Raw genomic sequence first — 18481 nt, forward strand, 5'->3', positions numbered from 1 at the left:
ACTGCAAGTCCACCTAACCCAGCATGCTGTCTTGACAGTGGCCAAAAGCACTTATGGAAGAATGTAAGAACAGAGCGAGTATATACATATATATGTATGTATATTCATCTATTTCTGCGGAGTATCTAACCGTTCTCTTTATCTTTTTAAACTTTTTATCTCTTATCTCTATCTTTTATCTACCATTCTCTTTATCTTTTTTAGAAGGTGTGAAGCAGCACAGTAAAAAAAAGTAATTTTAGAAAGGGAAAATCACTGGTCTTATAATTATTATTTACAAACTACCTCTCTTTTAAAGGATTTCACTTTCACAGTGCCATTACTGTTCTTTTCTAGTAGATTAGATTGTATGGTTCTTTACTAACATTTAGTTTGCAAATCCTGCTTTTTGTTTGTGTCATCTGTATTTTGAAAGAATTGATTTACAGTTCCATTCAAAATACATTTCCTTTAAAAATAATGATCTTTCAAACTTCTTCTGATTGAGCTGTAGTGTTTGTATTCCATCATAGATCAGTCAGGAACCTTCAGGTCCTCTAATACAAACCTCTTCAAATGGAAAGAAAAGCTACATCTGTTTTAGGATTTGCCTATAATGATTTTGCCCAAATCTGCTACTTTTCCCATTAATAATTAGATACAGTGGAGGTTTTTTGACTGGCTCCCCAGAAGTACATCTTACATTTGCTTTTCTTTTCAGTGATGTCCTTATAAACGTGTACATACAGAAACCATAGCTAGTAGTGGGGTCCTTGGTATCCGGAACACAAACATCTAGTGCCTGGGATAAAGGAACAACTCTGCCACAAGTATGTAGAGGAAACACTTTGCAGTCCCAAGGGAGAAGTATGGTAATGTGTGTTATAGGGTTGATTGAAAAGGTCCTTTGAAATAGATTAGTGCCGTTTTGAAGATCCAGACCAGAAAAATATATAGGATTCCTGTGATCAAGGGATTTTTTCAATTCTGTGTACAACATGGATTATTCTTCTGTTGTTTTCAAGATTTGCAATTGGTGATAATTGACAATGTCATATTTTCAGGAGAGAAGACCTAAGGTTCATGCACAGATGTATGACTACAAGCACAATTTGGGTATATGAATGTACAAGTCGCGTTTTAGGTGTGTAATTCATGTAGGCATCTGTGTACTTTGGGAGATGAGTCATGGCACTTACTCATGTCTTTTTATATACCTACCTCATGCTTCTTCCTTATAATGTAGTCTTGTTTTAGCATTCAGCTTTAGCAGATATGAAAAACTATTGAAGAGAATACACAAGTTCTAGGATTTGAGCTAATTTTCAGCAACATTTTTCAGTACAGTGATATTATATATTTAGCCACACAAATGTGGCTCCTCACTGCTTTATGTGACACATAAAGCAAAACACATTACACAAAATACTGCGATATAATCACTGGTAAGATATAAGAACTCTTTGTGTTCCTACTGATCAGCTTTTCCAATTAACCTGTTATGTTTGTCTGGAGATAAGTCTGTATTGCATGCCTTTGTGAGGCACAATTCTAATTTCCTATAAGCAAAATAAAATACACCACGTAAGCTACTTCTTCCAGTTAACTTTGGTAGTATGTGACTAGTATATTCCTTTAGTAGACTCAAACAGACAATGAGGCAGGATTGAGTTAATTCTTTTCTTTGCATTTATTTTTTCCTTTGATAGTCCAAAATTTGCAACGTAAGCGATTTAAAACTTTAGAAAAAAAACTGTGTTTCAAACCTGTGTTTAGTTCTCCTGTTCAGTGTGTTCTTTAGTTACTATTTTCACCATAATGTTAAAGCATTTTGAGATTAAGCCAAGAAAAAGAGCGTGTTGCATGCATGTTATCTCTTCGCAATGCTTGTAAATCAAAAACAATTCTCTAGTGAAATTAAGCTTTATGTGAATATTTGGTATGGCCATATCTATTCCTTGCTTATTAACATTTTATTTTATTCTTACCATCAAAACGTTGTGTGTGGTACTAATGAAATGTCAGTTCCAAGGGGAGTTCTGACATTGGGATACGTGGTATGACTGAAGTAGCAATACTCTCTGTCACTGACATTTCATTCCTGCCATGAATTGTAATCATACAAGGCAGGTTCACATTAAGCACAAGCGGTGTCATCGCCGTGCCAAATACATCCTAGGTTTTAATCCATTGACTTGACTGGAGTTGCATGTAAGAGAAGTTTAGCTCTCTCGGCTTTGAGCACTAAAACAGATAAATGTTTTCATTTGGCAGCCAGGAAAAAAAGTCTTAATCAATCTTACGTGACTTCAGTCTCTAAAAATCTATGATTAGTTGCAGATCTAGTCTCCTTAAACAAAGCAGCGCTAAAACACACTTTTTAAGCTTTGTATGCCTATGTTAAAGAATGTTTTCATGGAAACCTTATGACATACAGCCTGTTTTTAGAACATCAAATCCTCATGACACTTCCAGGATAGCTGTGTATGCCAAACCATGCAATGTGATTCATAAGTAAAATTAACCTAGGAGTGATGTGCCAAACAGTTTGGAAAAATGTAGGCACCTCTGAACTTGAGGGAATAAGGAGTGCTCTCCTCACAGAGAGGAATGAATGTCACACCTATCATTACTCATACAGAAACAGAACTGTAGAAGGAAGCATGAAAAGGAGGTAATCAAAACCTTTAACACATTGGAAATATGCTACATGCTTCTCTTAAATGCTTATTTCTAAACTGCAGTATAGTCAGAGTAAAGTAATCAACCAATAATTGTAGTAGTGCTCTTTAATTGTGAGCTAATGTTTGAGCTAGCTAGAGGCACACATACTATAGTATCAATCTGTGTTCATCTCTTCTGTGACACTGCATTCAGCTGACGATACTGAAAAATAGGTAACGTTTCATTGAAACTTCTTTCTAGACAGGTAGGCTTAACGAGCTTCCTCTAACATGTGGGCTTGTTAGATTACGGCTGAGTTATCTTAAAAAGCATTTGGACAGGTCTATCTGTATTCAGCCAAGCAGGATTTAGCTTTCCATATACTGATATTTCAAATCAGTTCCCAGTTTCTTCTCTTGCTCCACTATCCTATTTTCTGTCCCTCAGTGAACCCTTGTGAATGCCAGAGTTACCTGCCAAGGCTGTAAATTTTACTGCTTTATCATTGCCAATGATATTTTGACCCTGATCCATCATGAATGTCATTTATGCCATTTTTTACTCATCAATTTTGGTTTGTACCGTCTTGCTTTCAAACGTGGTATCTATCCATCATATTTTCCAGTCCTTTTCATTCCTGTGATCAAGCTCTTTCTGAATCTCCTGTCTCTAGTTTCTCTTTCTAATCCCCCTTACATCACTTTAACCATATGATTGCTCCTAGTGTTGACTGACATTACAGAGCTTGTTGAATCTTGTTCTTGTTTCACAATGCGCTGGGTTCCCACAGTACCACTTCTACATTGTAACTGTTTATATTAGAAGCATTGCAAGTAACTTGGGATTCCGTCCTGTGGTTAGGAAGTCAAGGGACACAGGCAAGCACGCATTAGCACATGTGTGTCCAAAGGATGCATGTTTACTGACCTTGATCATTCAGCTAAGTTGAAGGAAGAAGAAAACATGCCTTAAAGTCAGTTAGCATTAAGCTTTCTTTCATCAGTTGCCATCTTGACAGTTAGTCCTTTCCTGAGATTACTGATTTTTGTGTCTCTCTTGCTTAGCTATTAGAATGCTTCTCTCCTTGCCCAGCTCCGCAGATACTGAACTAACTCACCATAAAGCTCAGAGAACTGTTACCCTCAGAGCAAGACAGCTGCCGCTTCTGAGCCCAGTTCTCGACACAGTTCCACAACTATGGCCAGCAAGATGCTTCCTTCACTATTTTGGAAGCTTTGCACAGCAGATCAAAGACAAGCATTATTTTTAGTGAAAAAACCCTGCGTTCTCAATGGTCCCTGTGGTTAATGGAACACATACCCCAAACTACATTATATTTTCTGGTTTCCTTGTGCTGTAGCAGTGACTAAAAAGTCCACGATCACTGGAAGCACATGAATATTTATCAGTCAGGCAAGTGAATTTTTTTACATCCTTCCTTAGTGTTACTCCTACACATTGGTGGAGTTGAAAGAATCTTGGATGAACAGGACAAAAGTTTTGTTAACAATTATCATCAGGGAACTCTGTTCAAGCAGCTAGTATTCCCAGCTTTCTCCTTAATACAGCATGTACATGCACCCACACACACACAAAAACACAAGGGGAGAGAGAGTTCAAAGTTATCCCCTTGTGATTTATCTTTTATTTGTTAGCTTAAATTGTGACGCTGAAAGCTGAGCCTGATCTTTTTCTTGAACTTGACTGCTTGGGACTGATTTTCCCTATGGGACTTCTTTCTCCCTGTCCCTACTTCCCTTGACCTCAGGGCATCAGCATTTGTTTGTGTTAGCTCCTCTAAGACCCTGATCTGGCTACAAGCATGAGTCAGTAAACCAAGCGTGCATTTCTCTTTGGTGCAGTGTGTTATCGTTGGAAAAGTCTCATGGATGCTTATTCTCTAAAAGTGTAACAGCTCCTGTACTGACTGTCATTCACATAAGAAGCTTATTTTATTATTTACAGTATGCAAAATCAAATGTTGAAATAGCAATTTCAATGGAAAAGCTTCAGTTTTGTTGGGACAAAAATAGACCCAAGTTACAAAGATACCTGTCATCCAATTCCAATCAAGCAGTCCCTGAATTGGGTACACAGGCATCCTGGCCATCCCTGGATACTTCGCGAGATGAGTCATTGTTCCTAGGTTCTCCATTTTGCCCTTGCGAGGCTTCAGTGACTTTATAGTGTCAGCTTCTAATTCAGATAGTTGTTAAATGCCTAAACTTAGATGGCATGAACACCTTGTCAGTTTTATGTATGTGTCAACAGCATGGGCATGATGTGCTGCTATAAGGATGGTGGTGTGGCCTTCTGGAGAAATACATAAAATTAACATTGTGCACTGGATTAAATATCTATAAATGAGCAATTCAGTGTTCACCTTTTCTGGATACAGGGAAAGCCAGATGGAGTTTATGTACAGGTCTCTATACATAAGAGAAGATTTCAGTTGTTTTCTTTGTATTATAAACTATGAATGATGAGAGAAAAACAAATATTTCTCATGTCCAGGGATCCTACTGACATTTTTAATATCAAAAAGATTTATCAAGGGAAGTGCTTGGAGAAATAAGTTGCAAAGTCTTTGTAAGCAAGAGAAGTCTTCAGAGACTGCTGCTAATATCTGGGGGATGATGATATTTCATATCTATTTTCTGTCAAAAAAAACAAATTTCTGGCACTGTTTTCTCTTTTAATCAGATTCCTCTATGAATTTAAGGGCTGAACACAATACAACATTTATAATGGTATAATATCCACCGAGGGAATGCCTCCAAATTGTTAATTAAAACAGTGAGTTTAGGCATGAAGCATAGTAGAAAGCATATCGTTCCCAAACAAGGTATTTCCCCCAGCTTTAGAATGGATTCCTGTTCTATAAACAAATTGTTCAATCCTTTGGAAGTTCACATTCCTGCCATGGACAAGAGACCCTGCTTGGCACTATGGGTCAAGCTCTTGTTAGGGACTGAGAGCCTACGTGATACTACTGAAGGCAGACGTGGGGCAAAATGGTCTGGCAGTCACAGTTCAGGGATCCTATGAACTGGGTAACTTCCTGTCTTCATGACAAGGCTGTCCATAACAAGAGGATTAATTTGTAGATCCTTGTTCCTATGTAATTAATAGCACATTTTGAAAGTGTTTTCCTTCTGAAAAATTAACAGCTGGTGTGCCAGAAATCCAAGGGAGTGGAAGACAAAGATTCTTTACCAAAAAATCTGTGGAGCTTCCATCTTTGGATGTTGGGATAGTTTTCATTTGATGATTGTGCCTATTAGTTCAGTGAGAAAGATGATAAAAGGTGTTGACTGCAGTAGAAGTGGTAGTAGTGTTGTACTCAGCATTGTTGAAGTATATAAGGAATACAATAAGCTGACAAGTGGAAAAAGTGGACCATCTGTGAAGCACTGAGTCCTTTAATTAGACGCTGAAGATGCAAAGAGTTCTTTTCAATATTTAGAAAAGCAACACAGAATTCTAAAATGCCTATAAAAGGATAGGCAACCATCTAGACTAAGAGTAGCTATTTATGACACTGCAGATATTAGGATGCAAATATGTATAGTACGTCTCTAAAAAATGGATAGAGATTTCCTTTCTATTGGATTGGTACAGTCCCAGCAAAGGAAATGTAACTCCGCCACTGTAAGTGAGAGGTAAATTTGACTAATGAGCTCTATATGAACAAATTTAGATTTAGAAATGCTGATGAGATCTAAGAATTTTCAAGATGAATTTAAAAGTTACAATAATCTGTTTCTCATTCCACTGATGTCACTGATGAATAAAGTGTAGCTTTTTTACATTTCCTTTCATCTCCAGTGATCTTGGCAAATGTTACTTATTTAACTTTCAAAATCCTCATAGATATAGGTGGAAACTGAAGCATCAGAATTAGCAGGCTAGTCACACAACATGAATAAGTGTCAATTAATAAGGGTGTCTTATACGTGATAAAACAGAAGTGTTTTTTCTAAAGTCACAGCAGAATCATTGTCAGAATCTGAATTAGAACTGAGCTGCTTCTGGTTATTTGTATAATAACTTAAATGAACTCCTTTCCTCTCTGATGTTTTTGATTTATAGGATCCTGTGTTCACTCATCTCAAATACCTTCAGACATCAGCTTGTCGTATGGTGGCCATCAGTGGTTTTAGCCAGTTTACACAATCAGTCTTGATTTCCATCAAGATAACATTTCTCACTAAGGAGTTAGCACTTTCTTTTAATTATGGAAGTACAGTATTTAAAAACAGTTCTCTAGAACTCAAGAGAGTAATATGTCCCAAAATATGATGTCTTAAAATATAAGCAACCTTTTGTATGAGTTAAAGAGGCAATTTTTTTTCTTAATCGATTTTAATAACCAAGATCAAGAGACTTCTGCTACAGATTACTGAAACATATGCATACCTGGAAAGAGTAAGGCATACACCTACTGTTACGGAAATACAAAATGACAAGCGCAGAATACGTTTACCTGACTTCAGGTGCCGGGATTCCTACCACAATGCAGTCCAATTGCACTTTGGTTCCTTCGGGAACTTCCCTGCTCTTCAATTTTTGAGTAAAGCGTGGTGGTTGTCCAATAGGCTCATCAGAATATACGGATGCAGATTCCGATTCTGCTTTTAGCTCTGCACTTGTTAATTGATTGATAGATTCCAAGTTTGCCGCCTGTTGATCATCTGTTTGTTCAAACGTTTTCTCTGCTTTGTTTTCCAGGTCTTGAGGTACTGGAATGGAAAGCCTTTCTCGGTTTTCTGATGTGCTACATAGGCTAGAGCTGCCTTTTTGAGCAGGCTTATTCTTAGAATCAATTTTGCTCCGGTAGTTTTTGCATGTTCGGGGCCTTATTCGTTCAGAGTTGTGAGCTTTGAAAAGTGATGAGAGCTCCTCAATAAAATCTGCCGCCTTGTTTAGGAATTCCTTTTTTGATTCTGATTCAGAAGGGAGGTGTTGTTTCTTTAGATCTTGAGAGCTCCCTTTGGAGCCCTTTGTATTTCTGACATGGTCCTGACAAAAGTTTGACTGTGGGCCATTGTCTGGTGTTTTCAAAGCTGTGGACTGGGCCATTTGTTTGTGTTTTCCTGTGTTTTTCAGATGATCTGGGGGATGCTGTGAATGTGCCTGAAGCTCATCCTGTTTATTTTCCAGTGGATTCTGGTCAATAGCTTGTCTTGCCAGGTTTACACTTTCATCTAGCTCTTCTTGGCTCAAAAAGGCAGAGAGATCTGGAAGGTCATCTTGGGCAGCTACTTCATCTGAATCACCGGAAGAGTTGCCGTAATGGGAATTGTGAGAAGCTGCTTCTGATCTGCTTCTTTCACTCTTCCCTTGACATTTAGTTTCAGCTAAATAACTTTCTCTCAGAAGTTGAGATATTGAAGTTGAGGATTCTAAACTGTCGTCTTGCATGCTGCCAACACAAAGGACAAATAGGACCATACCTTATCAATAGCAAATTTTTTGATTGCACACAATTACAGGCTTCTGAAAAGCAGAACACAGGATTTTCAAAGTGCATCTGTGTGCTGAATATCAACTTGTAAGTATGGCCTTGTTTTAAAGGCCTGCTTCTGTACATACTGCCAGATACTGTGGCCTTTACCCGGTAAATTCATCTTTTATCACTTTCTACCATTGGTAGCCTTACACAGCTAAAGCAACTGCAACTGTGGTAATTTATACTTTGTTCCAGTATAAACTTCAACTACAAAGCTATTAACTGAGTTTCAATGTCTAATCTTTATCACTGCTGATGTGTGTTTCCAGCTAAGAAACAACCTCATCAAATAGATGAAATGCTGCGTTTTTCAAGGACTCAAAATTGTGAGAGAATAACAGTGCTTTTAAATTAAGTAAATTTAGCTTGAAAGACACTGAAATAGTAAGTAAATGAACCCTCAAAAATGTTTGAGGGATGACAGGAGGAAGGAGAAGGGGAGAGAAGAACAAAAATTCTATAATGGCAATTTTTCATTTAAAATGCTTAAAGATATTGCGTTATAGGAAGCAATAATGGTGCTAAATATTCTATACCTTCTTAAATTAAGCATTATTTCTAATAAGCTATTTAAAGTAAGTAGAGAATTATGTCATTATTTGATACGAACGTCACTTGTACTACAGGCCTTTAAAAATCACTAACTCCGGTCATCCTGATTCTGAAAAAATGTACCACAGATGAGAAGACAGTATCAGAAAGCCCATACTTAACCTGCATGCCTGATATGCAAAGCTAAAGTATCCCTTTTGATACTTAAGTAAATACTTCTGCGTAATATTCTCCCTTTTATTTACACAAGAGCCATTATGAATGTAGAGGGATTCAGACATCCTATTAACACACTCCTCTTAAGGTGCCTTAAATATGAAGGCAAATAAGACAAATACTCTTCACAACCTTTCAGAGAGCTGATACCTCACAGCTAGTGAAACAAGTGCGTGACTATTTACTGGATCTGTCTCTCAGAATATGCAGTGCACAGTGTCTCTCTCCTACATGGTTTATGGCCTGGCAAGTCTTGCTGTGATGGTTTCAAATATTCCTACCCCCAGGTGTTTGATTTGTCGCACTGCAAAAGGTTCTGTTCCTGTTGTGGCATCAAGAGAAAGGAACATGTGTGCCCTTGCCTCAGCCATTTCCATTCATAGCCTTATGCGACAGCTTAAGTTGCCAGAGAAAGAAAAGAAGGGTAAAAAAGATATCTCTGCTGTGAAAGGCTTTCTGCTCTGCTAGTGGGACAGTTGTCCCTGGAAAAGGGCAGGTAAAAAGCAAATGAGGTGGTAATACCTCGTACTGCTGCGGTATTTCTTCCTGGAATGTGAGCGACAGCCCTTCTTCCTTATTTACAAAAAGGAAAGCTCCAATTTAAACTATTCGTATTCTTCTTCAATGAATGAACATAAAGCTATCATATTCTGATGTGCATTTTGAGACCTTAATCGCTCTGCCTGAGACACAATTTTTAATATTGAAATTCTTTTTCTTACATAAATATTTGGCATTTTAGATTTATTGATTTTGATTTATTTATTGGTTTATTACAATCAGTAAAACAACAAAGGCTCACAACCAAAATATTTGTAAGTTTGTGCCTGTATGAAAAATGACAAATAAAATATCATATAAATGATATGCTTCTAAGCACCCAATCTAGTCCCTGCAACTGAGCCAGGGTCTGCAATACTAATTGAACACTTGGCATTAAATTATCTGTCAGGGTGTTTCAGTGAAGCTGCTGCACATAAGAGAATGTTGATTTGGGAAGCCTACATGAGATAATGCAAGCTGTTTCATGACTGGACAGAGTATGTAATTTAACCTCTTAAGAGAACAAAGAGGTCTCCCTCAGGCTTAAAGTTCCCGCCCTATGGATACTACTTTTGCTTGCTCAGCTTTTGCTTCTTAAACAGCTGTGCAACATTACTGAAGCTGAACGTGTTTAAGGGGTTATATTATCTTATTTATGTGCTGATAGCGTACTATGTGCTGTAAAGGTCACAGCTAAAGCTACAGTTTCAGCTCTGAAGAGTTTAAATACATTCTGACCTAAGGAGTTTGCAGCCTGAAAGACAAACCTTGCACCTGAATGAACTAGAATATAGCTGTAACACAGGGCAAACTTGCTTTAGACCTCCTCCCCAGGTATCTACTTAAAAACAGAAGGGAAGAAGCAGAGCCACAGCCAGCTCTTCTCTCTGCACCATGCAGCTGGCTTAGCCTGCAAAGAGAGAGCGGTGTGTGCTTTTAGTGGGATGTCATAGAAGGTACAGTCTCTCAGCATACCCCTGGAGGGATGCAGCTCCACACTAACCTCTCTGCATGTGGCTTTGGCTGAATTATAACTTCCAGCTCTATGTGTCTCTGTGTAGCTTTAGGTGCTGCGGTGGAAGGCTGTATTTTACACACTTGGAGGAGTATGTATTTTACATGGTTGCAAAATTTAGCTTGCAACATTTCTTGGCCACTCTTTCTGAAACATTTCAGAATGGCATATCTTCATTTCATCTTAATGTCTGTAGAGGTCATCAGAGCTGAAAAAAGATGATGTGGGTCTTCACAGAGCACTGGACGCTCTATGGAGGAAACACAATTAGGGAAATAATACTTGTGTGATCAAAACCTGCCAAAGTCAAATGAAATTGAAGAACTGCAATGCTTTTGTTGAGAGGGTGTATGAAAATCATCTGACTGTGACTATTCAGGGTTTCATTTTCCTCTGTTGTACAGATAATAGCTTGATTTTCTGATTTAAGTGCGATGTCCACTTCAACAGAGGTTGTTAATCGCAGCGCAGCTTTTCTGCAGATGACAATAGTAAAGTAACTGTTCAGTGTGGTTATTTGAGACTTTGTTCTTGGTCTTGCACATCTTTTGTTTATCTTTTTAACATAGCATTGAAACACGAAGGAAATAATTTCTGCTAATGTGAGAAATAATTTCCTTAAGGAGTATTACTGCAATATGAAGAGATGCTCTCAAAGAAGATGTGTTTAGATTGGCAAAATAGCTTTATAATTCTAGTTTGCAAAAAAGAGGAAATTAAATTAGTCCAATCAAAACTTCCATGTGCTGATGGTTCATTTTGTCTGGCTGTAATGCAGTTGTATAAAGCATCCTCTGTTCGGATGAGCAGGATAGACAGCAGGGCCATACATGGAAGAGCAAAACCCACTTGTCTGTCACAGTCCTGAGTGAACATATAGGAAGCAAATGGACAAATTGCTGGTTCAACCCTGTCTCTGGCCTTCTGAGGGCAGTTGAACAGATGTGAATGGGAGAAAACAAGCAGTTCCCAGCAAAGGACCTGAAACATCTTCTTTCCTTCTGCCCATTGGAGCAGAAGATGTAGAAGAGAGTGGAATGCTCCTTCTGCTGTTGGGAAGCAAGATATTGATGAGAATGGATCTCATGCCAAATTCTTAATCCTTAGAGTGCTGTCACTTTTCTTTAGAGCTCACCCAGGGTCAAAATATTATATCTAACTCTTCTCTATTTTCAGCTTGTGTAGAAGATGATAACTTTTTATTCTATTTTTAGTAAGGAAGAAGTTGGGTACTAGTCAAATGTAGCGCTTTGACGCAGTGCTTGGCTACTGAAGTTTGAAGATACTTTGAATTATGTGATATTTCTAATTTGTAATTTCTAATTTTGAGTTTCAGCAAATGTTGCTGTGAGGCTACCAGACAATCCAGTTACAATTATTAATTATGCCTTGCTTATGCCTTGAGACATGTCCAGATTCTTTTCTTTTTTCTACAAGGAATTATGCTCTCCAAGGACTACAGAGGGCTGATAATTGAAGGAAGCACTGGTTAGGCTAAGCTATTCGAGATTTCACAGTCAGGGGACAACAGCTTTTGTTCAAATAAGACCAAGCATGCAGCCTGACAGGGTCTCTGGGATAGATAGCGATAAGGCTGAATTCAATATATTTTCTAAAGTATCTACTAAGCCATCTTTCTAGTGAGTGAAAAGATGTCACCAGAGGAACAGCTATGCTATTACAGGTTTAATTAATGATAATTAATAATAATTTAGCATTTCTATTGACAAAATTGGAATTTAAGCTCTAAAATTAAGATCTGGTCTTGAACTCAGTCTTTCTCGTTGCCTGACTTTCTGGATTGTTTAGACCGACATGTGGAATTGGCCTTGATATGCCTTGAGCCTTCCTTTTCATTTTTCCTGATTGGGACTTTGGAACAGAAGTGTCTTTGTGGCTGCACAGAAACCATCGCACAGCCCCCAGTGTGCAGGGTCACAGAACACGGGCTGTGAGTGGCAATGCATGGCACACCGCTGCTGTATCACAGAGCTCGCAAAACTGATACAGTAATTGCAGATACCTCTCTTGAGCAGATAAGTGCAGATGACTCTGCAGAGAACTCTGTTGAATAAGCAGTAAGAAGGACAAACCCTAGTAAAAACACAGTAGACAGCAATCTGTGGTGTCAATGAAAGCACCAATAATTTTGCAGACTGGAAAAATCTATTTTATAATGAACCAGTGTCAAGGGGAGGAATTGCAAAGCTAGTTACAAGTAATAGCTCTAAACTGGTGGTATTTGGGATTGGAAATGGGATGACTGACTCCAGCAGTCAGCAGTTCTCTACTGTTGACTGGTTCATTACCTACAGCACCAAACAAGCGCATTGAGGGCAACGTTTTTTGCTTTCTTGGGACACTAACAGCAGTGAACTTGGGCACCTATTGTATCGAGAGGCATCAGAGGATATCGTGAACAAAACTGACTGCATTAACTTCTTCAGTCTACTAATTCAGTTTCCACTAGCCAACTAATTGCACAAGCTTTCTGAGTTTCCAAGAGCCTATATTTATGACAAGAGATCTTTAAGATAAAATATTCACGAAGGTAGAACTAGTTTCCACAGCTTGTTTTGGCAGTGGCTTGACCTGAAAATCCTTACGTGGAAGAGAGGAAAATTGCACTGCAGGAAGCTTGTGCGGTGTGACACCGAACCCTTTAATTTCCTCTTGTTTGAGGCTGGTTAGACTCATTGCTGAGTCATCACTGAAAGAATTTGAGCTTTTCCTAAGAAAACAGCAGTAGTGAAATCTCAGCAAAGCTGAAGCGAATCCGGATGTATCTGAGTGCAGATCCTCTGTTTTATTTGGTGAGAGACAGCTTTGAACGCTTGATGCCCTAAAGATGTTTTTTTGCAAACACTCCTCTGTGTCATAATAAAGAGGTTATCTGCAAATAGCAGATGTAATGCAAAAAGCATTTGAACGTCTTCTTTGGCCTTCAGTTGTAGTTAAAAATGAGCAATTTTAGGCAGTACATGTTGTCCTTGTCTAGCTTTTCAAGCTACCATTAGTTTAATTGAGACTGCTTTCTTATGAAACCCCAGTATCAGCAGGCTCTGGACCTGTATGCCCAGCATCTCTGTTTGGAGACTGGAAAGTTTAGCAGATATTAGAGGCTATATCCTTTTCCAATTAATTTAGTTGCACATAAATTGCATTTACCTATACGCTGTTGAACACTAACAGTTATACGGGTGTTTCAACTGTATGATTCCAGCTATGAAAAACAAGCTAAGAGGTGACACAAGCGATCTGTCTTCCAGACATTTAATGATCACAATCACATTCTTACTTGCTTGCAGGAATTCCCACTTAGCAGTTGCCATTGTCACCATTTCCATTACTGCCCGTTGACAAGCTGTAACTGCTGCAAGACAGACTTTGAGACTCCAGACATAGGAAAGGTTAGGCTGGAGCAGGGGATTAAGGTCTAGTGTGTGTTTGGGGATGTGAGTAAGATGTTTTTAATAATTGTGTTTGGAAAACTATGTACAAGAAGGTGGTTTACTTTTCTGTTTTAGACACATTAGTAGCTTTGAATTCTATTCTTTGTAATGAATCAAGAAAGCAGATAACTGAACTCCATTTCCAAGTAACGTAATTAAATAATGGAAAATATAGAGCCTCCAAGCCCAGGAGTATAACAACTTCTGATGGAAACAAAATACCTCTAAGAACGAGCAGGCTACAGGTTATGTCCAGATTTAGGAAACATCCTACTTCTTTATATATGTTTTTCAATATAATCTTTTTAATGTTCTAAGTATATGTTGCATTTTCTTCCATCTCTAGTCTGTTTTACAAATTCCAGACCTTAAAACTCTTACTTGATTGTAAGTCTAAAAGAGGCTGGAAGCTGTTTCTTGGTCACAGTTATATAGTTTTGTAAATAGTGAAAAAACTGCTGGTGGTGGTGTTTTAAGTATCTTCACACACTGCTGCTCTTTGCTTTGATGTAAATACCTGCTCAAGGGATTTTTTAATTGCTGTTGTAACTGATGTATGGTGAATACTGCCTTTGTTCAGAAAAATGAGTAGAATCAGGCCCTTTTCTGTAAATAAAATCTCTAATAGCCCGGCTTCTGCACTTAGATACATTGCAGGATAGACCTGGAGCAACTTCACTTAAACTAGGCAGGATTTACTTGTAGCTGTGAACAGAATTACTAACTCCCACCTTGAAGCCCCTCTATTTGTAAATGCCACACGGTTAAATTTTCTAAGGAATTTTCAGGAAAAATGCAAAGTTTTCCTCTACAAATTTAAATCTTAAACATTGAAAATTGTTACCTATACAAGAAAGTTCCCTTTTAAAAGGAAGGGAAAAAAGAAAGGAAGCGAAGAAAGGGAAGGAAAAGGAAAAGGTAAATATAGAACATCCAATATTTAGAATTTTGGGGAAATTTCTTTATTTTTAATAAATTTTTAATGGCTTGGGAGTTGAACAATGCCTCATCTTTTGAATGCTTGTGATAGTGGATTGGGGCCTTAACTGGTAAAACTACTTATAAATTCCTTTTAAACTGAAATTGCTATCTGGATTTTCATTGGAAAGGGAATATAGAATTGAGTTATCCATATACAGTTATACATGATCTATATTTAGTTAAAATATTATGCTAAAGTAATAAATAATTTGAATTTACAGAGAGATAATTTAACATGTGAATATTTTATGAACATTAGGTAAATAATCTCAAACTGCAAGCAAGTGATTTGAAGCTGGGAATATTTAAGAGTCTGGAGTTCTGTAGCAGAGGATCTATCCAGACTGCTTTTTGTAGTGATGTTGGTCTCCTCTAACACAGCTCTTTTCCTCTTGTCTGGAGGTGTTCACCATTTCACCCACAGGCATTTGAATGTGCCTCAAAGTGTACAGTTGTTAAAGCCTTAAAAGCACCCATTTTGCTTTAAGAAACTTTAGTGAGCCTTAAGAGCACCTATTTTACAAGCAAACAGTGATTATTTGTCCCTATGGTGCTAGAAATGTGAGAGATGAAATGCATTCTTCATTACCACTGTATTTCATCCCTAACGTCTCTTCCCTTTCCTGCTGACAGCATAATCACACAGCCCACAAAAGAAAAAACAAGTTGGAATTCATCATCTCAGAAATGGGATGGGATAAATCCTCTCTCCAGGTCATTTTGGTCAGTAGAACACACTGCAAGAGGCCTATGTGCACTTGGAGTTATGCCCTGGCCTGAGACCTCTTGAACTTTTTCACCATTTCCTTCATACTATCATATAATGAAAAGAACTTTTTTCTTTTTACTCTGATCACAAAAAGTCTTTAGTTTTTCATTATTACTACTGTCCCTTAGTGTTTGTCCAAATGAGAACTGAGACCCTTTCTTACCCATGTCTCAAGTTCTCTCTGCCTCTTCAGTGACTCTCCTTGAACTGCAAGGTAAACAGTATCTTGAAAATTTAAATGGAAACTGAAATAAATCTAATCTGATTTTTAAATTAGAAGGTCAAAAAGGAAAACAGGTGAGGGCTGTCTTTAGGCCTGCCTGGGATGCTTCTCCATCCTCCTCTCCCATTGGCATGTGAAGGCCAGGCCTCAGATGTCAGGACAAGCTCCGAGTGTAGTACTTCAAGTGCTCGTAATGTAGGATAAGGTTTTGTTGATTCAAGTAATGTGTATAGTCCGGTTTCCTTCAAGGTTTGCCGATACAAGAAAGACTTTATATGAAAGGCCCAAAAAGATACAGCAGAGGTCCACAGTTTGGTGCTGAATTGTACATACAAAAGTCCTCAATGGAAAATATAACTAACAGGCAGCAATATTCATTTATCCTGGTCCAAACACAGGCACACCACTCTGCAGGACTTTCATAGCTAAAACTGCAAATCTGGTTTCATGGGCTGTGACCCAAATGATTTAAACTAGCTCATTTGTATTATTCTTGCCAGCAGTATGTGCGAGCAGTGCAGAAATCCACAAGTGCATGCAGTTGAGGACTACTGTAAAGTTTTAGTTTGAGACCGAACCTACAGCTTAGCTCTCAGTGTTAAAAAGTAATTTATGTATTGCATGGGCTCAGTCTAGACTGACAAATTACAGCACTGCACAAGGTACTGTAATGAGAATTTGCACAGCTTAAAACACTGAGCAGAAGTCTCAATTCTACCCGTGCGTGTAGGTGGCACCAATGTTAAAGAACTCATACACGTGTATCTGAAGACTGGGCGACCAACTGCTTGTGTAGCCAGACTGAACAAGCATAAACTGGGCAAAGAAAATCCCTGAAAAGCAGGGGTATGCAAACTATGTGGCGTTTGCACATGTTTTTGTCTGGTCATTTCAAATCTATGGGCTGTTTTGTTTTTAAAATGAGATTCAGTTTTCATACAAATTCTGTTTCCTAGTGAAAAAGGGAACTCAAGCCTTAAATTAGACAGAAAATAAATCTGACTTGCATTTTTCCCCCCAAGGTTTTTCAATTGTGCTTTTCTTTTTTCACATTCTCACTGTATTTGTTTCTTTTTGTCTGCTGTTCTGTCATTTTTATTCTTTTTCATCAGTCTTCCCTCAGAACATTATAACATAAAAGTCTTCACATTTGAATCATATTTTCAAAGTACAATGTTTAAATAAGATTTATATTAGGCAGAATTAATTTGCCTGTCTCTGTAGAATTTTACAGTTTATGAAAACAAGTACTAAACCAATTAAGTTTTAAACAGAAAAGTAAACAGATTTTTTTTCCCCCAGTGATTTAGATTATGATTTACATTGCATTGTCCAATTGCTGTTATGGTATTGTGTAAATTTTTAACAAACCATCTTAATGTTGTATTTATGTGCAAATATACCTAGAGTGCTAATTCTTAGCAGCTGTTGATCAGAAACATTCCTTCAGTAGCACAGCAAGACCTGCTGTAAAATCTCTACAGAATGCACAGGAATAGCAAACCAGCACAGAGCTTTGTCTTTCTTTGTCTTTGGTAGTCTGTCAAATACAAAATCTAACTCCTGAATTGACTATAAATAATTGCTGATAATAAATATCATTCTGCTCAGCTACAGGAACTAACACACTTCCTATTGCTGTGTAATTTTGTTAGCTGTTTCTGAAAGAAAAAAAGAAAGACAAAAAGAAAGAAATATCCTGACCTTAGGAATCTTCAGGAAGTGTAGGAGAGGGAGAAGAGCAGAGCTGAAGTTTATGAAATTGTTCCATTAACATTTGCTGATTTTGTTTCCACTCTTAAACTCTAGAGCATCTTCACAAATGTAAACCTCACGACCAAAACAAAATTACTGATAAAGTAATCGGTGTCTTTAGCTTGATTTGTGTAATGTTCTATTGACGTAAACTCAAGAGCTACTCCGTTCTCTTGTCAATTGTTGACATATTATTTTGTAAAACTTAAGACAGGCTTCTGATTACTGCTTAATGTTGCAGTATATTGGGCCAAACATTTGCTACTGACAGTCAAATACTTTTCTGAGAGAGAAAGAGAGCAAGGGAGATAGTGAGAGCTCAAGGGTGAGAGCTATGCCCTTCTAGCAGGACTGTTTCTGCAGCTGTTGTGTACATTAATCCAGAGAGCAGATCTCCCAGCACTAAATATAGCCAGTGGGGTCATTTTACACGACAAAATAAATAAATAAATAAATAGAAAGTATTTAACTATGGGGTCACGTTAAATTAGGTTTGATTTTGCTTAAGAAGGAAATCCAAATTATGGCATCTTGGTTTAAGGCTGAATACCAGAATGTAAGTATTTCAGAACATGGACGGAAAATAAGCGGGAAGAAGAATACAGTCCTGGCAAGGAACTTTTCAGGTCGTTACAATCTTCTGTTGACTCTTTGGAGGAGTCAGACTGGCTCCAAGGGATTTTGAGAACCCCACCAATGCTATTTAAGACCTTTATACCGCTGCAGAACATTGTTTCTCTTTCTCGGCAATGCACATGCCTCAGCAGAATTTCAGTCAGTCAGTTTAAAAATGATTTGTTCCCTGTATATGTCTCACCAG

The 18481-nt window shown here is 37.9% G+C and overlaps 1 protein-coding gene and 1 long non-coding RNA gene across 5 annotated transcripts in view; one reads left to right on the top strand and one right to left on the bottom strand.

Moving 5' to 3' along the window:
* The window catches only part of MYPN (myopalladin), a 79572-nt gene that overhangs the window by 45500 nt on the left and 15591 nt on the right, over positions 1 to 18481 (bottom strand). For 2 of the 4 annotated variants that reach the window (XM_054204648.1, XM_054204647.1), the window contains exon 2: positions 7130 to 8068. The exons of 1 other annotated variant lie outside the window; for it this stretch is intronic. In XM_054204648.1, coding sequence (XP_054060623.1) covers positions 7130 to 8067 — 938 coding nt within the window. In that variant the 5' untranslated portion in view covers position 8068. Of the gene's footprint in view, positions 1 to 7129; positions 8069 to 17610; positions 18382 to 18481 lie in introns of those variants that run through there. One more of the 4 variants, XM_054204649.1, reaches the window with a different exon arrangement.
* Positions 1053 to 18481, top strand: part of LOC128910837 (uncharacterized) — a 33301-nt gene continuing 15872 nt past the window's right edge. The window contains exon 1 of the long non-coding RNA XR_008466887.1: positions 1053 to 1424. This is a non-coding gene — a long non-coding RNA (uncharacterized LOC128910837). The remainder of the gene's footprint in view (positions 1425 to 18481) is intronic.

Source organism: Rissa tridactyla, chromosome 6 (genome assembly GCF_028500815.1).
Source record: "Rissa tridactyla isolate bRisTri1 chromosome 6, bRisTri1.patW.cur.20221130, whole genome shotgun sequence".
Lineage (NCBI taxonomy): Eukaryota > Metazoa > Chordata > Aves > Charadriiformes > Laridae > Rissa > Rissa tridactyla.